Source organism: Cyclopterus lumpus, chromosome 18, assembly GCF_009769545.1.
Source record: "Cyclopterus lumpus isolate fCycLum1 chromosome 18, fCycLum1.pri, whole genome shotgun sequence".
Classification (NCBI taxonomy): domain Eukaryota; kingdom Metazoa; phylum Chordata; class Actinopteri; order Perciformes; family Cyclopteridae; genus Cyclopterus; species Cyclopterus lumpus.
The window spans coordinates 11113015-11137087 of record NC_046983.1 but is presented as its reverse complement, the minus strand read 5'-3'; the positions used below and the strand labels follow the sequence as shown (position 1 = coordinate 11137087).

Below are 24073 nucleotides of genomic sequence, written 5' to 3'. Positions count from 1 at the left end.
GGCGTGCAAGGGACAAAGCAGTCGAAACGTTACACACTGAGCTCACTCCTCTGATCACCCATAACAACTAGCTAACAGCGGGCTTGTCTGAGCCTAAACACGGAGCCTCCTGCACTGCAGTGACTGGGAGCTTTGGGCTGAAGGGGGCGAGGGAACAGTCTTGTGTGCGCGCGCGCGCCTCGGTTTGGCGGGCACATCATCAACCCGACCCGACCGAGAGGCAGCAGACCTCCCACATCCTCCCCATCCCCACGCCACTGCGATCGGCGCTCACGGACCGCATCATGTGCGGGGCTCAGTAAAGCCAGTACCTTTTTTTTTTCTTCTTCTCTGCAACGTGTTGGTCTCACAGTAAACCGCTGCTTTTCGAGTCAGTTTGTCAAGGATAATGATGAGGTAAGAGCTTCCGGTCGCCATTTTGCTGGTGTTTGAGAGAGAGAGAGAGAGAGGGGGGGGGGGGCCTGCATGGAATAATAAGCTGCTAAAGCCGCTGTTTGGACTGGTACCGGGGGAAGAATGTTCAAGCGACATCGTTTAGATTTGGGGGAAGATTATTCCCCGGGTAAAAAGAGACCTTCGGATGGGTATGTTACGTTAGCGTGGCCTGTACGGTTTTGAAGTATTTGTTTATTTCTTCCGGCTGTTTTTTGTGTTGTCCTGTTTCTACCTAGCCGTGCTAACGTTGACCGTCGCACGTTCAGATAGCGAGTCTGTATTGGAAATGCACACGTGTTCTCGCGACGACACGGCCACCCGACTGCACGGGGGTTTGTTGTCGGGTCGCGAAGAGGCCCAGCAAAGTGGCTCGCGTGCCGTCGGCTAACCCAGCTAGCAAACAAGCCCGCCTGTACCGGTCTGCACGTGGCTACGTGCTAGCCAGCGTGAGTCGAGACGCCGTGTCTCGAGGAGAAAGGACGCGCATTTCACGAGCCCAAGTCAACATGACATAATGAATGAATTGTTGTTGGGCTTTAACAACACGTTGAAGGGAAGCTGAACACTGAACTCAGACCACCATCCATAGATAGTCTCATGTTAGCCGTTTAGCGGAAATGAGATGTCACCGCTTTGGATCAAATTACAGTCCTACGTCGCTCGAGCTCTCTTTTGGGCGCTGCGCGTCCACACGGGTCTGATAGGCCTGTGGACGTTGGAGGACTGAGGAGGTTGAAAGCGTCCCTGCTTGGCAGTTGTCAAAGTCACCGCGGGTACTCTCAGGGTCACTGCCCTGGATTCGACGTCGCTTTGGCTAAAGGGGCTTGACAGGCTAAATGCAAATGTCCCAAAGGGCCACCGTTGAATGGATTGCGTGCATCGTGTGACCGAAACGCTCGGTTATATTCACGTCCAAAACCAATCCAGCATGGCATCATCCGACGTGCATGCTGCAGCTTTCCCACCGTGGAGGACTTGAGTGGTAGAGAGGCATACATCCAAGCATGCTGATTGGTGTTGAGCTTTCAGACCAGATGATACACCTCTGAGTCATGCTGGGCTTCACTTTGGTTGATTGGTAGTAAAAGTATACTTTAGTAATGTCTTGCAGATGCATAACCGATCCAATCTCACATTCTGTTCTGAAGCCATTGCATGCATTGTTCTGCAATAGGAGAAAACGCTTGTGGATTGTGCACAGTTTATTCGTGACCTTTGCAGGCTTTTTGCATAACCGTTTCATTCAATTTCAACATGTGTGCACCGTCTATTCTATGTTGTGCATTTCACGTTTGGTTGAATCATTTCCATTTCTAGTGCAATTTTGTTTTAAATGTATGTGGGGGGGAGTTGTATACATGCATTTTTAGTATTTGTTGCATTTCTTTGGTAGGTTTAATGGGTTAGTTTGTGTGACAATGCTTCATCAAATCTTAACGTTGTGCATCTTTCTCTCACAGGCGTGACCGGGACAGAGACCGTGATGAGCGGTCCAGGGACAGGGACCGGGACCGAGCCCAAGACCGAGCCCAAGACCGAGCCCAAGACCGTGGCTGGGACAGAGATGTGAAGCCATCCGGGGTCTCCAACAACCTAGCCGCAGGCGTCGGTGGCTTCCTTAAGCAAAGCCCCATTCAGCAGCAGATCAACCCCTTTACCAACCTGCCACACACGCCACGCTACTATGAGATCCTGAAGAAACGTCTGCAGCTGCCTGTCTTTGAATACAGAGAGCGCTTCACTGAGATCCTGATGCGTAACCAGTCTTTTGTGCTGGTGGGAGAGACAGGCTCTGGAAAAACCACACAGGTACACGGCAGAATGTTTTGCGCATTTGCAATTCCATCACACAAAGATGCGTTTCTGTTGTCATTTGTCCCATAAAACCATCTTTAATGTTACATTGACTAAAATGTGTCAAAATTCATTGAAATCCAGTAATATAATTGGTTTAATAGTACTATTAAAATAAAATAAAAAAAGGAGCAAAGAACAGATGAAGCATTTAAACAGTTCCTATGTGAAGCTGATTCACAGTGTTTGGTGAAGTTCATTGAAAGTTCTTGGTTGTCTATAAGTGAGAACATTAGAATTGATTACTAGTTGAGCCTGAGGGGACTACAAACCATTTTCCAAACACTTCTTAAATTATTTGGTGTAATCTTGTCTGTGCGTTTTACCTCTGATGCAAGAAATCATGTGTATTCCACACATTTATCATGACTTTTTGAACAGACCGACATAGACTGGTTAGTTTGCGGTCACCTTTAAATAGACACGGAACATGCTCGCCCAAGGTAGGAGCTACATTTATGGATCTTTACAGGTTGCTTTTTGTCATTGGTGATGGTGTTTTTCTATTGAGTGTTTAGTATTTTACTTTGACAAACGTCTTTCTCACAATTGTCAGAAAATCTGTTTTTAAAACGAAAACATATATTTCATTAACTTTTTAAAAAAAAATTTAAATGCAGCGCATATTTTTGTCATGTACTAATGAGGCATTCCACTAAACACACTCCGGTGATTAGGGTCAGGCCCTGTAACCACTAATAACATATGTTTACAGTGTCCTTGAAATGTTTATCTCTTCCAAACATGTCATCTGTTTTTTAAATTTTTTTTATAATTCTTCTGATTGGATGACATTTCAAAGACTGGTAAGATTTGAATCATCTCTAAAGGGCACCTCAAGCGTAATAGAGTGCAAGTAAGACACTCTTCGTTTCGAGCTGCTCTCAGTAAGCGGCTTCTCTGTTTTTAAGCTCTATGCAAGAACACAACGTCTGTGAAAATGTTGACAGGTATGACTATCATAGGTATTTGTTTTTCAGGACATGGTAAACTGCAGTGGCGCACTTCCTAGTAGTAGTACTATAACATCTTTTTTTTCCTTTAAAATGTTTGTTATAGGCTGATTAGGTTCAACCTCCTATATCATATTTCCTGCATTAATTTTCCTAGTTTTAAGTTACAATCTGGCTTGTCTGTCGTCTTCCAGATCCCTCAGTGGTGCGTGGACATGGTGCGGTCAATGCCAGGAACAAAGAGGGCTGTGGCTTGCACCCAGCCCAGGAGGGTAGCGGCCATGAGCGTCGCCCAGAGGGTTGCTGATGAGATGGACGTCATGCTGGGCCAAGAGGTGGGCTACTCCATCAGGTTCGAGGACTGCAGCTCTGCCAAGACTGTGCTCAAGTAAGAAGGCTAGTTAGAAATGGTCCCCTTGTGTGTTTTTTTTCTCCTTCTCATTCACAGCATTTTCTCTCTTTTACCAATCTCTTTCTTTTTTTCTATGAATTTGGAAGCAGACAACAATGCCTAACTTTACTTTTGATGTTATAAAATGCTAAAAATGCTGTCCTCATATAATGGTCCCTAAATTGATACTTGAGTAATTCCTTGTTTTATGACTGAAACGGTACACAAATTGAAGCAGCAGCAGCAGCACTGTATCCGTTTGACCAATCGGCAAACCCCACCCCAAAAGGTCCCGGGGTAGTTAATTTAGTGCCTGGTCCCTTCTGTCGACGCACAATGACTTCCTCAAAAGGTTCCTAGTCCCTGGGGATAGTTACTGCAGACGGGAAGGGACAAAACCTACAGCTGTGGTGGCAGAAGTAAATAACAATATAACATTAATTCAATAAACGAATGGGGTGCTCAAAACTGACATTGCCATAATTTCTGCTCCTTTTATTTTCTTGATCACAGTAAACTTAAGTTTTTCAGTTCATAGATGTAAATTACTGACGCGTGGCCTACTTGCTTTAAAGGACATGTTTGAATTTTCTTTAATCCATCTGGATTTTTATACTTTCTCCTCCTTTTGTTTATGTTCTGCCCACAGCAGTTTGTCCGGGGAATTGGTCCGTATGGGAATGCTGCGCTCATTACGTTAATTTTAAACCGGGTGTTTATTCAGATGATGCTATTGTGTGTGTGTGTGTGTGTGTGTGTGTGCTGATGAAGCCTGCGTGTCTTCTTCCAGGTACATGACGGATGGAATGTTGCTGCGGGAGGCCATGAATGATCCTCTGCTGGAGCGCTATGGTGTCATCATCCTAGACGAGGCACACGAACGCACATTAGCGACAGATATCCTCATGGGAGTCCTCAAGGAGGTGGTCCGCCAGAGGGCTGACCTCAAGGTAAAACGCAAGCTTTTTTTTCTTTTATGATCTTTGTTTCAGGATTAGGTTTTGAAATCCTTTGATTTATTTGAAAGGTAATCCAAGTTTCTAAATATTAATGTAACTATGTAAATTTACTTTTTATTCAGGAAATTACAGCTTTGTTTGTACCTCCAGATGTTGTGTGGAAAATACTTGTGACACTAGTCTGATTTTTGTTTCCACAAATATGTCACACTGTCAAAACCCTAAACACGACTTCCTGCAGGGTATGCCCCTCTTCTGTCACCTTCCTTTTGTCACATTTTCTCCTGACGGTGTCCCCGTTGACAGCTGCGTATCTGTGTTGAGGAAAGAGAAATGTTGCTGTTGGGGCTCAGAAATGCACATCTATTCTGCACTTCAGCACTAGTGCAGATTGCTCCTCGAGTCAGCCCAATTTTAAGCCAATCAACCAGGGGGAGAATGGCAATGTGTGGATGGGAGCGTACAGACAGGCGGAAGTTTTATGGGCAGACTGTGCCAGACCTCACTCTCATAAAGCAGATGGATAATGACTGGTTGTTTGTCAGTGTGGAATCAAAGGTTAGATTGTTGTTCGCGGACTGTTAAATGAGCTCGAGGTTATTGGGAATGATCACCCACCCACCCCCCTCTATCCCCTTCATCCCTATCCCCTTCCAAATTCGAAAGTTTAATTTCCCTTGATTAAGAGCAATTATGATGTCTCGCAGAGCGTAAAGCGAAATGCCGAGACACTGGCCCCTGAAAATGTTTGAGATTGAAAATTGGAGTCGCGTTTCCCATCAGAATCCTAATGCGCTCTATCTAATGGCTCTGGAGAGAACATTGTGTATCCAACATCAAGAACATGGCGGGTCATAGCTCTGTGTAGGTCAGTGACTCGGGAGTGTAATGCCAAGTTCTACACCATAGACACCGCCGTCTTGGGATCGTAGCAGAAATCCTGATTCAAAGCATTATTCATCCTGTGTAGCTTTTTGCACTCTTCATCTGTTCTGTATTTGGTTGCACCCATATCCACTTAGTATGTGTCCTTATCCTCAATTATCATCAAGCCGTATAAACTGTTAACTCATTCTACACTTGAGTGCTTACTCCCAGAATCACCACATTTACACCCTGCAGTTCTTTTTGTGAATTTATTGTCCCTCAGACTTCTCTCTCCTATTCCTGTGCCCTTGTCTGTCCAGGTGATCGTGATGAGTGCCACGCTCGATGCCGGCAAGTTCCAGGTGTACTTTGACAGCTGCCCGCTGCTCACCATCCCCGGACGCACGCATCCCGTGGAGATTTTCTACACACCCGAACCAGAGCGGGACTACCTGGAGGCGGCCATCCGAACGGTGATCCAGCTCCACATGTGTGAGGTGGATGAAGGCGACGTTCTGCTCTTCCTCACTGGACAAGAGGTACGACTCCATAGGTTTTAAATGAGATGTGGTTTTACCGGTTGCCCATGTTGTACAAAAGCTAAGTTTGTTAATAGAGATGACCCGATTTCAATTTTGTTTGGCAGATTCCAATTTACTCTTTTTTTTGGGCGGGGGGGGGGATGTCTGGACTTTAAATTGTCAGAAAGTTATGTCCGTCACAATTATTCCAACTAACGATTGATTAATCAACCGATCTTTACTGCACTAGATGCATGTATATGGTTCTCTGCTGCAAAACAAACATGGTTATAAACTTGGGCAAAGATGTTATACATCTCCCAAAGTTAAGAGTGCGCATATTAATCTAATTACATAGATGAGTTACTCGCATACACAGTGTTATGAGCCCACTCGTGCACCTTCAGCACAGGATATTATTAATCCTCAGTTTGATAGATGTACGTGAGTAAGCCTGCTTGGGAACTACCAGGATTTGCACAGTGGAGAAAAAAAGCTAGGAGTGACCCACATTCTGCCTTTATCACAAATCTCTGAAATTAAGTAATTTATTATTTTGGTCCCCTCCCTGCAAATGCCGTCCACTGATGTGTAATAGAGGGCAGGGATCATGCCCAAAATGATGAATTTGGTCACAGCAGGGTGAACACGCACACAGGAAAGCAGCAACACATGTTTCAATGTCCTGATCACTGGACAGGAGAAGCCTGTCGGAGCCAACAGGGCCTGTGCTCGTATGATTATTCTCTCAGCACTCTTGACAAAATGGTGTTGGAGACCATGTGATTACTCGTGGTTGTAAAGGAAAATGTAACTGGTGTCAATACAGCACAAATTGCTCTGGAGATTAAAATGACACGTTAGACTTCGGTATTAGCCCGTGGTTGTCTTTGTGGCTTCTCCAATCACATCCTGTTACATGTTGTTTATTAGCAGTAATTATTTGTCACTCGACATCAGCTTGACTGTGGCAGGACACCGACGTCAGTTTTCATTTGCCAAAGCAGGATCAATATGCGGCTTGTTACGAAGGGGATAAAGTCATTGGAGGGCATGGTGTTTGAAGTGGTCTCCTTCGAGGGCTGGTAATTGATTTCAGATTTAGTAGTATCCCAGCTGCTCGGAGGGCTAGAAACGCTGATAGTCTTGTGATGTCTAGAAAAGTCTGGGATATTTGCAAGCAATGTGTTGAACATTTCTCATGCAGTTAAATGTAAGTTGTTGATTTATATTCCCCCCTAACCCCACCCCGCGCTGTGTCAAGCTAAGGCATTACTGAGAGCACTCCCACGTTGAGTTCATTATCACCCCGTCCTAATTGGGTTAAAAAAGTTAATGTGTGGTAGGTCTGGCAGAGATGGGTGTTCAAAGGGTACTGCAGCACGCCCCTCGAGCGCTTCTTAACCTCTTCAGTCTCCCAGCAACTTTGATGTAGACTAATGATTGGGAGGCAGATCCATGGCAAATCCATCCACTCTTTTTATCCACTGTTTAATTTACGAAAGCAAAAATGGACTCTTCCTCGCTCCTCCAGATTTTATACAGGATATTTTGCTCCCACAAACAAATGGAACCAACGCACCAACTACAAACAAGAAGGTTGAAACTTATCACAGCTGTTGAGCAAAGATAAGTCCTAATAGTTAAGCTTCCCCCTCAGCAGCTAACATCAAAACATGGGGATTGGGGGGGGGGGGGGGGGAGATTGTTTGCTAGTCAAGAGGAGTGCCTAAATGTGTCGGTTATTAGCTTGGCTGTAGATTGTTGCTCCTGGGGTCGCAGGGAGAGCTAGTGGACAGGTTCCCAACACTGGCCAACTGACTGCCCCCCGTTTGTGTGTGTGTGTGTGTGTGTGCGCACACAAACACACACTCTGTCTTGATGTCCCTAAGGGATAGACAGCCAGCTTGCTTCCAGCGCTTTGGCAAAGAGGTCCCTTTTTTTTCTCCACGGCAGCTGCTGCATCCAGAGGCTTGATAGGCTATTAATACCCAGGCTAATTTTACCAATCCATTCAGATTTACCATTTTCCACGTGTCCGTGTGTTGATTAAAAGGGTACATGGCCATCAGCAGGGTCCAACTTAATGCGATGAACAAGGGCAACAACAGGGCTAATAACACACTTGCGGTCCAGAAGGAAAACAGGAAACGGCACCGCGGTGCTTTCTCGTGTCACGGCAAGGGTTACTGGCTTCACACGGCGGTACAAATTATGTCCGCTTCAGTCATGCTTAAACTGATTTCAGCACAGTATGCTTTCAGAGAAGAAGACAAATGTCTGAGAAGTTTTTGTGGGTTGGTTTGTCAGCGTACTAAATAATAAATATTATTAAATAAATAAGTTTTGTGCTACATCTGATTTTTTTTTTTTATGCACAAATACATTTGGTTCCTGTTCATCGTCGCCTTATGACTTCTCATTTGGAAACATTGCTGCATTGCTCCCACGGGCCTGCAGGTGGTGCAACAGTATAGGCTGTAACGTGACGCATATGGTAACGGCTCCTTCATGAGGATTAAATGATTGTTGTTAGCAAAACAAAGAAAATGGTTCTTAACAGCGGAAACGACAAGCTGTTCAAGTATGGTGATTTTTAAAAAATGTGTATGCTGGCATGTGACATAATACAAGTTTCTATGAGCTAATGCGTTCCAACCAAGGGGTGCCTGTGGAATGTGTCAGCATATTTAGGACATTTAATAGTGTATTCCAACAGGCCTTCAGAGAAAGGGCTCTAACCCCATGCTCACTATCATGCTTTCTTATTCCTGCCGCTACTCGGGTCCTGTGTCTGTCTGCCAGCCCACCGGCTCTCGAACGTTCAGCTTCACTAAACTGATCTGCCATGATTTGCCGCTGGTTATGCATCAGTGCTGCAGTCTCATCTCACATTCCCCTCTACAATATGGCACTGTGGAATAATGAACCCTGTTTGAGTCTGTCTGGCTCTGTGTGTGTGCCTTCGGAGCGTGCGCCTCCATGTTTTCCATGATTGCTGCATTTGACAACAAAGCCACAGGGAGCTCAGCAAAGCATACAGCAGTCCAGGTTTAATTTCCTCCGTCAGTTGGAGCGATAGTTAGAACAAATGTACTGTAGCAGGGAACCACGGTTTCCCCGGCCGCATCCCCACGCCTTCCTCTATCATCCAGATTCACTGCCATTGTTCATCCAGGTGTTGATCAGAAGCTGTTTGATATTTCCTGTTTACACACAGGTGACAACCTGGATTAATTGTTGCACTTGCGCCTTTCAGGAAATTGATGAAGCCTGCAAGCGGATCAAGAGGGAGGTCGACGACCTGGGCCCCGAAGTCGGTGATATCAAGATCATCCCGCTGTACTCCACGTTGCCTCCACAGCAGCAGCAGAGGATCTTTGAGCCACCCCCACCCAATAAACCAAGCGGTGCCATCGGAAGGAAGGTATAACTGCCTTGTTGCTGTAAAAACACTCAGAGGGGGAGGAGTTGAAGAGGGGAGTTGGAGAGAAAATTAGTGGGTTTTGTGTGGAATAAGGTGGGTAAAGGAAGAGAGCTGGAAGGTAGGGACTGGGACCCCCCCCCCCCCTCTCAGCTTTAGCGCAGAACTGACTCACACAACATATGCTGCTTTTGTCAGCATGCGATTCTCTGCTCTAAATTATAACCGGGTTATTACTCACGCCTTCTGAGCCTGAGGAAAGCACTGCATTCTCAGTCATTTTTATTTTTCCATTACATTTGCACAGGCCCTGCCGTTGCTTAGAGAGGAGGCCTTAGACCTCTGCCATCTGAAGCCATGTGAAACGCACTATGTGAGCTGATCCCAAAACAAGAGTTTCCTCTCGGTTCTTCCTTAATCTCAGAGGTGTGGATGATCCTCTCATTGATACAGACGTGAGACAATTCCTCCCTTTTGTGTGACAGTTTGGATTCAGATGGGCTCATCGCCAGTGTAGAGGCACCACCTGCGCTGCCACCCTGTTGGCTGGGGATCTGACAGAATATCAGAATATCATCACTGCCAGTGAATGAGTAAACATTCAAACAAACACCAGCATCGGATAGGGGACGGTGTTGATGAATGACTCATTGCTACAGCCCCTCTAATTGAGGCAGATCAGGCTGCAGTGGAAATATTTATGGACGTTCAAAGTTAAACGCATCACAATACTGTAAACGTTCATTTCAACCTGGACTTTGGGAACATATGATTCCTCGTAATATGAATTAAATATTATATATATATATATATATATATATATTATTTTTTTTAATTTTTTTTTTTTAATTACTCACTATACAATGGTGATCAATTGTGTGTTGAAGTTTACATTTACAACAGTGTAGTGTTGCACTGAGTTTCCCCACACGGTTTTGATCAAAGATTTCACACACTAGCACCATCATAGTTTTATCTCTTCCAGTCTTTTGCTTTAATTGTGTGTGCTGCTGCTGCACAGACTCAGCATTCTGAGTAGTTTGATTAGCCAGTGTTGGATAAGATCTCTTTTTCAAAAAGTTCAAAATATAATTCTCAGTGTTTGCATCTGCTGTTCAAAGAGAAGTTGACATGGAATTGGGCCGTGGTTGCGTTGGGACAGATTTGAATATGATGTGGCTCCTGCAGTTGTACCTGCAAGGCCCTGTAAATGTACTTGTATTCATCTGATGTGATAGAACTAGTTTTTTTTCCACTGGCAGCCGACTTAAAAGCGTCTCTTCCTCTCAGTGAACATCTTTCGGCAACTTTCTCCTGAGTCCTTTGAGTTAGAAGGGAAGTTAATACAGGAAACCAAGTTAATTCAGTGATGGTGTAACCTCTGAACTGTCGAGCCAGCCACCACTTCAGCGTCTGAACATTACCGTCGATGCCCCCTTTTTCCCCTCAAGATCAGCAATTGAAAAATGCAGAGATGTCATCCAAGCCCGCCCAAGAGGAAGTAGTGAAAAAGAATTAAGGTTTGCGACGGCTGCAGCTACGCATGCTAACGACTGCATTAGGCACCCCTCAATTAACATAAAGCACTTGCCCATCATTGCTCTATTTCTCCAGGAAAGCCACTGATCTTCTATTTTTGAACAGTTTAATCATTTAGAGCCAATGCAGCAATTGACTAATTACAAACAAAGACTATAATCTCACTTTGCTTTCAAGCGTCTCAAGCAAATGTGCTGTGATGAGTGTTGGTTTTGTTTTTAACATTGTCACGTTTGGAATACTCCTCAAATGTCACCCGTGATTCTGCCGCGTATCCGTTCCAATGGGCTTTGGACGTGGATGCAGCTCAAGGCACGCTCTCCTTTTCCCCCCAGTCAGGGGAAGGCTTTATTCGTCAACAAGGCTGTGTTTCCCCAGCGGGGAACGTGAAAGATGGCCCGTGTTAGCCATAGTACTTACTCTCCTGCAGGTAATAACCCAGAAATAACATGCAGAGATGATGCTCTAATGATATTACTGATAAAGAAGCCAGGATTATCCAGTGCAGCAACAGACTGGAAGGAGCCAGCCTGCGTTCAGTGTAATGGCCCCAGCCCGGATAATCCTTCAGAATCAATGCAGTCAATGAGGCCACCCATATGATCATGAAATGTGAGAGGTTGTCATGTGTGGCATCTGCTGGAGCACCGACTGTGTCCCAACACGCAGGACAGTGGCAACCTAGCCTAGTCCATTTGTAAAGCACACTTTAAAGCATGCCATGCCTCTCATTCCTTGCTGGGACGTTTGTCGCTGGCACATAGTGTCTGTCACGAAACAGTCCTTTTTCTTTTTTTTCTTGTCTTTTTTTTTGGACAGCCACTTTAATTTCATTCTGCCACAGTGTGGCTAATAGGTTTTGTGACGATATAATTCCTCTGTATCTTTAGGCCACTGAGGGCCTTTTTTCCACTGCAGGAACTCCACCCATTCCCTGAAGCTTCACATAAACTAATCTTTTAGGAACCTTTTGAGTCTTTGGTACTTGGGTTTTTCCTGAGTTTTTATTGTATTTTAAAACCTGGGACATTTCAGATATATATATATGCCATTTTGAAAGGCAAAAGCGGGACCTACCAAGTCATTTCCTGTGCCGTTTGGTAGGAGATTGAAATAAGCGGTTGTTACAGATTTGTTTCCCTGCACTTTTTGGCAGTATGTTGTATCTCCATTTGTGCCAGACACTGAAAACGTTTTCCCGACACCTTTTTCATTTCCAGCAGCACACTCCAGCTCTCTTCCAATGGTCTCCGAGAGTTCTCCATTGTTCTTTATTGTTGGTTGTCCTGTTTGATACATATGCAGTACTCGTGTTTTCTGTCGCCCTCTTCACTGAAATGTGACGACACATCTGCCTAACAAATAATGACTGACGGCAACCTCTGAAATACTTTGCTTTAGAGTTATATAAAAGTTCAGAGAATCTCGAGCTGCCTGGTGCTTGGAAGAAGAAGCTCCGAAGCCAGAGATGTATAATAATCATTATTTAATCCTAACAAACAAGAGTCATCAGTATACATACATGGTCCCGGCCTGGACGAGCTCACGTGATTCCGCTTCCACAGTCTCCTGACGTAGCCAGCCGTTTCTGTCTGGCGTAACCCCGTAAGAGAGCGAATTCGCGTCTTACAATTAGTTTTATTCGCAGTGCATTCGCTGAGCTAAGCTCCCATTGGTTAGTGGAGGTATTCATGCAAATACCTTTCAGAGACACAGCATGCTATGCTGACCAGCGAATAAGACATGAGGTTCACACCTAAGGGTTAGTTCCATTGGCCAGTTCAAAGAATGCCTCCAATCGATAAGCTAACGGGGTCAAAGTTCACACTTCCTGTCAAGGACAGGAAGTTCCCCTTCAGAATAAAACCTATTATCCTGCCTTCAGAATAAAAGCAACATCTCAGGTTTCAATCGGCATCCCTTTTAACTAAACAATAAAACATAATTCATTCTCATGCATCATACAGTTAATCATTACATTTGTCATCAACAAACAGAATAATAAAACAGTGATACTCTCTTATGCTTTATAATACATTCCTCAAATTAATTATCATATCTTTCTTTATGTATTAATTTAAAACATAACCTCTCTTATCTACATGTGCAAGTGTATATAAAATCCACTACAACTCAACAGTTACTAGAAATGATGTCTCAGGAACACGTCCCTTAAGCAGAATAATGGCTGCATGCTACGTTCCGACTGAAAATGGGCTATATGTGCAGCTTTAAACCAAGCGGTTGGTTTTGGTGTGTTGCTGCTTACTGGTTGTGGTTTTTGACAGCACATATTATTTTCAGTTGTCTATCAAAATGAAGCAACTCACATTTGTCATGGGGTGCTCATGTCAATCAGATCTAGTCAGCCATTCATCCAGGAAACACAAACAACCCAAACATTTGCCAGATACTGCTCTCTGATCAGTTTCATACAGGCGTTTATTGCCATCTCCTCATTCCTCTGCTTGAATAGGGGAATGTGTCTTTTGTCAGGTGAATAACCCAAGGTCAAGGTCTGAATGAGTGGAAAAGGCCCTCTCTGGCATTAATAACTTAACACTCAGGCATTCTCAGGCTCAAGAGAAATCCTCACTTAAAAGGTGGGATTTAAAAAGTCTGTAAAGCTTGCAGCTTGAAGACAGCTAAAGAGGCACAGCTACAAAGGAAGTGTGTCAAGTGTGCAAAATTGGTTCTGTGGACCAGTATCGGCAATGACTATAGAGAAATGTTTTGTGCTTTCATCACGCGGACAACCAAGACCTCAGACGGGATGCCACCAAATGGCTGCTTTGGGAAGCCCACAGCTTGTTCCCGTCTTGGTAGATGTTGAGCAAGTTAGCAAGGGAAGGATATTGATGTGTGGAGTGGCATTTTTCCAAACACCCTCTTGCATATTAAGCTGTGGCAGTTGCCAGTGGAGTGGGCTGTGATCCGGCCGCCACAGTCTCGAGCGCTAAGATAACTCCAAAAGGTTTCTCTGTCCAGTCTGTTTGAACTGTTATGTAAGGGGAACGCAGCCTAGCGGCAGTCAAGGTTCGCGTGAGGAGCCGCTGCAAATCTGTCGTCCTCTCCTCCCGCTGTGTATATGCTGACAGCAAGAGACCATAGGGTGATGTGACTCATTTTAATTGTGTATGCATTCATTGCGCAGATTCAACTGTCATTTCATATAGACGGCCTTGCTATAGGGGATCGTTTTAATAGAAAACAATCTGAGACTGGGAGACGGTGCTGGATCACAGTTTCCCCACTCTGCTTATGCTCTTTTACCGTTTCTTCCTACATTTCTGTGCAAAGACACTGAACAGTGACATCTGCCCTGATGCTCTACTCTACTCTACTCCCATACCACTGTGGCAAACCACCTCTGGTATTGACGGCATTATCAGTTGATCATAATGGCACGGGGTATGTGTTAGCTTGCTTTAAAATGTTGTGCCCAGAACTGTCAGCGTACAATGGAAATGGTACACAACCAGTTTCTCCTTTTTAACTCTTAGTTGGCACACATTGTACGGTGGTTATTAGGCCTTATCGCCGTGTTGTCCTGTAACGTGAAGTAGCAGTATCATGAATTGATTGCATGGAAAAGTATTTTCAATATTCTCTTGTGATAAGACAAAGTACAGTCTAGAATACGTGGGTGTAACTCCAGCTGTATAACTAGATGCATAGCCCACAGTCCCTATATTTCCCAAAGTGAAGGAAGGAATGTAAACAGTTACTGTGGGGAATACATATAATTAAAGCACAATACTGCCTAATCGCAGTACGTCCAACAAGTGATGGTGGTATCGACGGGGGAAATCAGTGCTGAACTCTAAATCAAAAGCTACTCCAAAGGTGTTTTCATATCTACGACAGGACTTTTTTTTTTAACCCTTTGCATCAACAAAAATCCAGCTTTGCATTTGGTGGGTCTTTTCACTTCTTCATAACACCTGCACCCCCAGGGTGTATGGATCGTGGGCTCTGAGGTGACTTAACAACTCCAAAATTAGTGTTTAATTTTCACACTACTGCATTGTATTTTTAACAAATTACCCCGTGTCTTGTCTCACTAGTTTTTCTTTTCAAGGACTGGATGTGCCCATACATATTCCAGTGCTACATGCTGGGATGAAGGTCCACTGTTGGTGTTGAGAATTAAGTAGGAATCTCAAAAGCAGCCACACAATTAAAGCTTTCCAGTGGTCAATGATGTTGTAACATTTGCAGTTGCAAGAAATGATGCTTGGATGAAAGCAGTAGCCATTGTAGAGCAAAAAGCAGGCCACCTAAGAGGAACCATCACATCGACTCTTTTTTTTAACTACACTACAAACTGTTTTGAAAACCTTTCCAAGAGGGGGACACTGACATCTCTGCAGCATGCTGAGGACATTCAGACTGAACCCCCAACCTCGCACACACAATCGCATAACCCAAAAGGGCCAGAGGTAATGCATTTGGATGGGACACTGAGCGCCAAGGCAGCGCTCGCCGCAAATGCGTTAATATAGCCCATTGAACGTGATTGCTGAATTCCCCCCCCCCCCCCCCCCCCCCCCCGAACACCCCGGGTGGATCTTTTCTTAACCCATCTGTTCTCATCTGCACAGGTTGTCGTGTCAACAAACATCGCCGAGACGTCGCTGACCATTGACGGCGTGGTGTTTGTAATCGATCCCGGATTTGCCAAGCAAAAGGTTAGCTTTTCCCCTCCGCTCCACCACCCACCCGTCTTCTCCCACCACCTTTTTATCTGTCACGATCATCTGCGTCTGTTAAACACAGCAGTGCACACCTGACAGCGGCAAAGATGGAAAAGCCAGTTATTTATTCCTCTGACATTTCACCAGCCTGGAGCCAAGTCACACACAGGGCGCCAGTAGAGATTCCTTACGGTAGTGGATAGTGTATACGTCTGCTTTATATATTGTATCTATATAGCTGATTAAGGGTGTTAGTATGCACTTTACTCCTTTTTTATTTTTCACCTCCTGAAAAATCGGTTTATTTTTTAATTCATCTATCCCTTTCCTATTAGGTATATAATCCGCGTATCAGAGTGGAATCCCTTTTGGTCACAGCCATCAGCAAGGCCTCGGCCCAGCAGAGGGCCGGTCGTGCTGGGAGGACACGCCCAGGAAAGTGTTTCCGCCTTTACACAGAGAAAGCTTACAAGACAGAAATGCAGGTAAGAAAACGGTAAGAAATACTATGAGGTGTTTGATTCTCACATTCTTCAATGCCACAAGCACTTTGCATTCCCCCAAAGCAGCCGTCTTGCTGGAAGAACTCTCCATTATGCAACATTTGCACTACGAATCCATGATTCCCAGTTCAACTGAATTATAATTCCAAGAGCTTGGTGCTAAACCACACCGCCTCCCCCCTTCTTCATAACCTATGCTCGTGAAACCGGCACCTTGTGACAAATGAACCTGCGGAGGCTCAGTTCTCCACTTTAACAGGCTAATTATTTCACGTCATGCTGAGTGGCAAAGGGAATCTTTCAAACAAGTTAAATTGCCTGAGACTCCCGGTCTCTGTTCAAGTTGACATGAGCAACGCATGAGGAGATAATGAGCACCCCGACTAATTCATAATGAATTGTTCTTTGGGTTTGTCTTGTACCTCTTAACTGGCATAGGACAACACGTATCCAGAGATTCTGAGGTCTAATCTGGGCTCTGTGGTGCTGCAGCTGAAGAAATTGGGTATTGACGACCTGGTGCACTTTGACTTCATGGACCCACCAGGTTAGTATGACTTCAAAATATATATATATAATCTCTACTGTGTGTTCAGTCTATTTTATATAGTATGTCGTTCAGCTAAGCTCGACGAAGAATTATCTCTCTATCGCTGCGCGTTGTGCAGCATGGAAATAGGATTGTGTTTGCAATTGTTTTTGACTGACTCGTTATTCAGACTACATCATAAATGTTCGGGTGCACTCTTAACTGATACACCAGTTGCTCTTCATCCAATATCAAATCCTAGTGAGCTCTTGATTTTGATCAGTGCCATAACAAACTGCTATGAAATCTTCATTTAGCTGAACCGTGGTTGTTTCATGTACAATATCAAATCTGTTGGCTGTGTCACATGGGAGCTCGGGGAAAACGTCAAAGCAAAGATAAAATGATCTTTGCAGAGATCAAATACTGCATAGTGAATGTTTGGAGATTTGACTAAGCGCTCTGGCAGACATGGATTACACAGCAGTGTTATGCGGTTTGAAGTTCAGTTGAATCATGCTGGATGTAGGCCCCCAAAAAAAGAGGACAAAGTTATGACTTTCTCCAGGAGAATGTGTGTTCCCGCGGAGACCACCCCTCCTTTCCCTATCCTTATCCTCCCCCCTTTTCTCACCATAATATAGTTTTCATCTCACCTCTGAGATTAAACCCATCTCTCCCCGTCCACTGTGGCAAACAGCATTTTGAGAATGAAATTGGTTACATCAATAGCTGCACTATCACCTTGGCTATTGCCTTCCCTTTATATTCCTCCAGTGAAATGTGACTGACCTCCACCACCACCACCCACACGTTTCTCACAAAACGCGAGAGTAAGCGTCAACGTGTGGGATTGGCCTTGTCTGCCGAGTAACTGAGAACAGTGGGGTGAAGGGAAAGGGGAGGATTATCTTTTTATTTATTTGATCCCCTTATGGCAGAAGGTTTTTCCTAACTAGCTCCTGAGCCGGCGCTAGTTTCTGTGCAACGAATGAAGTCTGCTTTGAGTCTGAGAAGGTTTATAGCATCCAGTTACACCGGATCAATGTTGATACGCCGTGTCAAATGCCTACTTCCGGGTATATGGACAGGTCAGAGAAGCTTTTCTGGAGAGTTGAGAATCAGCAGATGAAACGGGAAGCATTACATGACTTTTAAGATGCGTTTTAATATATATATATATTCTTTTTGCCTTTTTTCAAATCCAAAATGAGTGGAAAGGTGGACATTCTTGAACTTGTTGCAATCAAAACCCTTGGTTGGAAGCCATAGATGATGCCAGGCCAACATGTGTTTTATTTATTCATTGTTGTTCCTTGATGTTTAGATTTCAACTCGGATGATTTTGATTTAGGTATCATCTCTCTGATGACCAACAATGTCGGCCCCAAAAGGCATTGGCTTTTTCCATTCAGCTTGTCCGTATTCTCAATGGGAACCTTGATTTTCCTTTCAAATATCTATTTTCTTTCTCTCTTTGCCCACCTCGCTACTCGCTCACTAAGCACAGGAGCGACTGTGAGCCAGCCAACCAAATGGAAAATCCAAAAGAAATCGTTAGCGATTTACACAACGACTTGGCTGGGTGGAATTAATTTGCCTCGTGACATTTCCAAAGAAGTGCCTTTCGAAGCCAATGTGGTTTAATGTACCTTTAGCCTTTCATCTTATTGATTTGGCCCTTGGTTAATATATCGGATTCTTGTGTGAGTCAATAGTTACTTTCTGATTTTGTGTGTGTGTGTGTGTATATTGACTTTCCACACTGGTTCATCATCAAAGCAGTTACTGTGTGGAAAATGTTCAGCTTTTTGTTTATCCCAACACAAGCCAATGGTGTGGTAAGTAATGTGACCGGCACTCACTTTGTGTATTAAAAAAGAGGAGAAAAAAAGTAGCTTTGATGCCCCAAATCAATATTTCTTAATCATAAAATAATGCCTCCCTGCTGTTTTAAATTGAATTTTTTGGAAGCACTTGAGAGAAATGAAAGTGAACGAGCACCGCAGCCGGAGCTTGAAGCTAATTTTCAGTTAACATGCAACTGGTCATTAGGCTTCCGCTCACGGGAGCCAAAGGTCAATAATTGCATCTGGAGGAAAAATCTTTTCACCAAACGGTGGAAGCCTTTTGTGTTGAAACATTAAATAGAAAGTTCCCCTGTAATTGCATTAGTTGTTTAGGATTGCCTGAGAGGATGAAAAATGAGCTCTGCCATGATTACTTCTCCGCTAAGTTTCTGTCTAGTGTAACTCTGGGCACCACGCAAAGAGAGCCTTCTTATTTTGACTGACTTCATGCTCCCTGCCACCACTTAGCCACCGCTTTACTGTCTCTGTCTTTTCTGAACTCGCATCTGTCTTCTATTGAAGGTCTGAGTAAAGCAGGCGCTGGAACTGGTGTTTTATCAGCGTTTTTTTCTTTGGTTCGTTAAATTACCAGAACTACCAGCACGGCTGAATTATGACATGGATTAAAAATTCCCCTTAAATGAACTATCTACAAAGAAATCAATTGCAATTATTACTTTTTCTTCATTTGTGTTTTTATAATTTAATTAAATTTTGAAGACACGTGAAATGAGGCAGGATTTTTTTTAATGCTCGACCAGTCAAGATTTTAAAACAAAATGTGTCAGATTATCCTTGAAACCATAATAGACAAATGTATTATTTGGTAACTAACTGCAGAGACAAAAACCTAAATAGGTCTGCGACCAATTATTATTTTTGATTGATTAATCTGCCAATGTTCTCAATTAATTTCCCATTATAATAACCCATGCCCAAGGTGACTTTTTCAAACGTCTTGTATCATCTGACCAACAATTTTATGAATCTATTTGGAGATCCGTGTGTTTGAAAAGGCCCCAAATGGTTCTCCTCAAATTTTGCTGCGATGATAAAATGACAGTTTTGTGAATTGTTCTATTATCTGTGTGTATTGCCCATGGGCTTGGAGCATTGGTAATGACCCATCTCTCCCATTCTGTCTTCCCCAGCCCCAGAGACCCTGATGCGAGCCCTGGAGCTGCTGAACTACCTGGCAGCGCTCAATGACGACGGTGACCTGACGGAGCTGGGCTCCATGATGGCAGAGTTCCCTCTGGACCCCCAGCTGGCCAAGATGGTCATCGCCAGCTGTGAATTCAACTGTTCAAACGAGATCCTCTCCATCACTGCCATGTTGTCAGGTAATGCTCAGGGCTGGCTAAATGTGTGGGTCTGAGCTGCTACTCTTTCCATTTCCTGTGCTCATGGACCGTGCTTCAGAAATGACCAGTGAGCTTCAAGGAAATATATAAAGCAGCTTCTGTTAGGTCCCTTTTTAATGTATTTGCTTTCTTTGACCCGTCATTCTGTTTTAGATTTGTCATCAAATTTCACCTACAACTGACTTAACCTGTACGAACAATAGATCCAGTCGAGCCCAGAAGTTGAAAACTACTCAGAATAAATTCTCCTATTAAACTTGACTACAAAGCAAGTACGGGATAAAGTCAGTGGTGTCAGCTATTACGTGTGAGGAAGGGAGGAAAGTACAAAATGTATAGGTGTAGCTGGAGCAGCACCAGCATGCTACAGCAGTAATTGCACTTTAGGCTTGCCAAAGCAGAATGCTGCTCATTGAGATGAATCTTGACGCCTTTGAAGGGAGTGCGAGGGTCTTTGAGAGTGGGGAAATGGATTTAACTAGCTCTTTGGACGTGGCGTGCACTTCAAGCAGGTGTTTCAGGACGGCAGGTTTTTGCTGAGTTCATTAGAGTAAGCAGTGGAAGTACACCTGAGATTGGTGCCGCCACAGCAACCAACCACAAGGCTCAATAAACACAGCTTTTACCCATTAGAGCCACAATTAAGCAGGTTTGACATTAAGCAACCCAGAGAAAGTTCACAGAGGGGAGACGGCAGAACCTGAGTCCTCTGGATGAACTCTTCCCCACTGATTTGTCTAGCTCTAGTATCTCATCTATAAAATGGGTGCCACATGGTTGCTGAAGCTTGTATAAAGCCATTCTGTAGCGCATCAGGACGGAGAACCCATCCTTCTTCCCTTCTCTTTGACCCTCATCGTCTTTTTCCACCATAAACACTTCTCAATACACTGTGCTCTGTGCCTCTCTTGAGCTGAGGCCTTGTTCCTGTCTGTGGGATTTGCTTAACTTATCCCTATGGGCGGCTGTGTTGGGGCCTATACCAACCTTGTTTAGTCCCACAGTGCTTCGTCCGACCCACGGAGGCTAAGAAGGTGGCTGACGAGTCCAAGATGCGCTTTGCACACATCGACGGCGATCACATGACGCTGCTCAACGTCTACCACGCCTTTAAACAAAGTGAGTCCAAGGGCTTCATTGAATAGTTTAACATTGGCTGTGGTTGCCTCGAGTCCTAAATTGCTGTCGTCTCACACAGACCACGACTCCACCCAGTGGTGCTATGAGAACTTCGTCAACTACCGCTCGCTAACGTCGGCAGACAACGTGCGCCAGCAGTTGTCCAGGATCATGGACCGCTTCAACCTGCCGCGGCGGAGCACCGAGTTCAACAGCAGAGACTACTACACCAACATCCGCCGCGCGCTGGTCACTGGCTTCTTCATGCAGGTCAGTCACGTCGGGGTCCCTTTGTGAAGCCCTCCCAGAAGCCTGTTGTGTCGGCATGTTTTTCTTTAGCCTATTCGTAGCCATTTTGTCGTCTTTTACTTTCTCTTTGTCAATACATCATTAAACTTGAATATATATTTCTTGTTGTTTGTGCAAAGGCAGTCGTTATAACCAGCTCCAGTGCTATGCTGATGCTCATTGAAGTTTGCCCCTGTTTGGGTTGATCATTTGAAAAATAAGTGTTTTTGTGCAAAATAAACCTAATACTGACAACATTTTTGCAGAGATGTTAATTGCAATGGATAACCGCCTTGTAATGCACGCACACACACACACACACACACACACACACACACACACACACACACACACACACACACACACACACACACAGACACCCAGAGAGCTGCTTTGCTTTAAACGCATAACAAGAAATCAAGTCAATTTGCTCATTGTGTAAGGAAACAAATGGCATTTAGCAAGAAGCTGTTTTCAGGGCTACACGAAACAAGCAACCTGACAAGTAGAATTATGGTCCTAATATTACAATATTTGTCAACATTAACCTTTAACTTGGAGACAGATTTTGAGGTTCATGTTGGAGCTTTCACGGCATTTGTGAACCCATGTCTTTATTGGGACTGATTGCCTTGGTTAATCACAACAGCCACTGCAGCTTTTTACCTAGCGTCTCCAAAGTAGGGAAAGTCTCTCACTGCCTGCCAGTTTGCAGCATCAGGCTGCTTTTGTATCAAAAATAGTAGAAATTCATTAATAAGATTGTGATGTGCTTGTCAAGGTAAATTAATGACTGGAATGAAATTAATTGAAATGAATACATGTTTAGTTTTTTGGTTCTGTATTTGTGAGAGCTGGATTTGCTCGGCAGTGATCCTCTTCTCTCTGTGGCGCGAACAGATCGCTCACCTGGAACGCACCGGCCATTACCTGACGGTGAAGGACAACCAGGTCGTTCAGCTGCACCCCTCCACTGTGCTGGACCACAAGCCCGAATGGGTGCTTTACAACGAGTTTGTGCTCACAACCAAGAATTACATCCGCACATGCACCGACATCAAACCGGAATGGTACGTTTCAGCCGTACGCTGTGGAGAGAATTATCAGATTTAATTACAAAATGTGGTTTAAGTGCTTCCATGTTGTGCTCGATGAATTGATAGTGTTTTTTTTTTTCATGATCTCTCTAAAGAGGTAATTCTTTCTTTCTTTTGAATCGCGTCCCTACCTAACTTAATGTTGTTGGTGGAGATTTTTGAAAAACACCACTTGATATAGACTGAAGCATAATGCTTCTAATATAATAATAATAAAAGTGTTTTCAATAAATTAGGGGGGGGTGTACAGTATGTGACAACAGAGGTTTATTAATTACAGTTAATTAAAGCTAAAAGTTAGCCTTTACCTTTTTAGTGTACAGAGCCAACACAGTTTTTATGAGTTTTGACTTCATAATAAAATGTAGGTCTCACCAGTGGAGGCTTGTTTGCACACACTGCAATACACCGACCCCGTGTGCGCTTCGACAATTAAGTATCAAACTTGAGCTTGCAGTCGCCGTGTGAATATGGAAGAACGGCGCTCTCCCACAAGTAAACACTGAAGACCATTTTTGTGACTAATGTTTTCTCATTCTTTCCTAGGCTGGTGAAAATTGCCCCGCAGTACTATGAGATGGGTAACTTCCCCCAGTGTGAAGCAAAGAGACAGTTGGAGCGTATCATTGCTAAATTCTCATCAAAGGAATTCACTCAGTACTAAGAAAGTTTGCATGTGCTGCGACGACACCCTCAGTATCTGTACAAAGTAAAAACCTGAACTTATTTTTTAATTCCACCAACAACCTAATTTTGAATTCTATTTTTGTCGTGCTGTGTGTGTGTGTGATGTATTTCATGACGATTGATGAAATGTGTCCTTCGAGGGCCACCATGTGTCATTTCTTTGAAGCCCAGAGGGTAAGCACTGCCTGAAATGGACCGTAAATGACCGGTTATCAGGAATTGAGTCATCCACTCTGTTTAAAGCATGATATGTTGTGTACATTTCAACATTCCTCTTCAAGACATCCATACTTTAAGTCACAGCTCAGGATTCTTTGCTGTTGTCTGTCTTCTACTCATGAAATGGCATAAAGCCCATGGAAGCTTTTGATCCAATATAATTTATACTGTATTTTGATGCGGCCATAATGTATTGTTCTTTTCATGGAGATGCAACGAGGGCCACTTTGGTCCCATTTCTTGTCGCTGTTCAACTTAATAAAAATGACTTTGTAATAAAATGTTTTTCCAGTGTCAGCATTTAAATAACAGGATAATCAGTGTGTAAACCTTTCACTTAACCCCCACACATACACACACACACACACACACACACACAAACTGAGCAATCACGTTTTGAACTGCCAAGTCCAGCTCGATTCCTGGCTCTTCGGGGAAGTTAAATCTTCTTACTGGGATATTGATAGCTTCAGAAACAGTTGGGAGTGAGGGGAAATGTTAATTACAAATGTTTCGGAAGAAGATCAGTGTGAAATCCCCGCTGTGCTGGAGCCTGTTCCGGCTGTTCTGCTTTGTGTCAGTGCCGCTGTAATGTGGAAGGTAACGCTTGCAGTTTTGGGAGAAGCACGGATATGAAACACTGGTGGTGATCTAGAACATAACCAGGATAATGGGCAGGGACAAAACCTGAATGTGTATTTTAACACAGCTATCGGGTCAAACTTGTGTCACCACACTTTTAAGAAGTCCTTAGCAACAAGAGAAGTTGGATGAGCT

General features: G+C 44.0%; 1 protein-coding gene across 2 annotated transcripts; it reads left to right on the top strand.

The window, feature by feature from the left end:
• dhx15 (DEAH (Asp-Glu-Ala-His) box helicase 15) lies at positions 1–23581 on the top strand. 2 transcript variants are annotated; one of them, XM_034556736.1, is made up of 14 exons: positions 1–396; positions 1896–2244; positions 3437–3630; positions 4424–4583; positions 5780–5998; positions 9240–9407; positions 15548–15634; positions 15976–16125; positions 16582–16690; positions 19674–19865; positions 20883–21005; positions 21085–21275; positions 22194–22363; positions 22937–23581. In XM_034556736.1, the coding sequence occupies exons 1-14, from the start codon at positions 389–391 to the stop codon at positions 23052–23054; spliced, it is 2238 nt and encodes a 745-aa protein (XP_034412627.1). In that variant the 5' UTR covers positions 1–388; the 3' UTR covers positions 23055–23581. The 2 variants fall into 2 exon arrangements, with proteins under 2 accessions (XP_034412627.1, XP_034412626.1); XM_034556735.1 differs by lacking the exon at positions 1–396 and adding an exon at positions 431–584 and having other exon boundaries at positions 22937–23579.
• The last annotated feature ends 492 nt before the right edge of the window (positions 23582–24073 follow it).

What these genes read in the sequence shown, in the direction of transcription:
- dhx15 (XM_034556735.1), top strand. Translation starts at nt 517, where the DNA reads ATGTTCAAGCGACATCGTTTAGATTTGGGGGAAGATTATTCCCCGGGT. An exon ending in GCGGTGCCATCGGAAGGAAG is followed by an intron (nt 9,408 to 15,547) that starts GTATAACTGCCT and finishes TCATCTGCACAG; the next exon opens with GTTGTCGTGTCAACAAACAT. An exon ending in CTTACAAGACAGAAATGCAG is followed by an intron (nt 16,126 to 16,581) that starts GTAAGAAAACGG and finishes TAACTGGCATAG; the next exon opens with GACAACACGTATCCAGAGAT.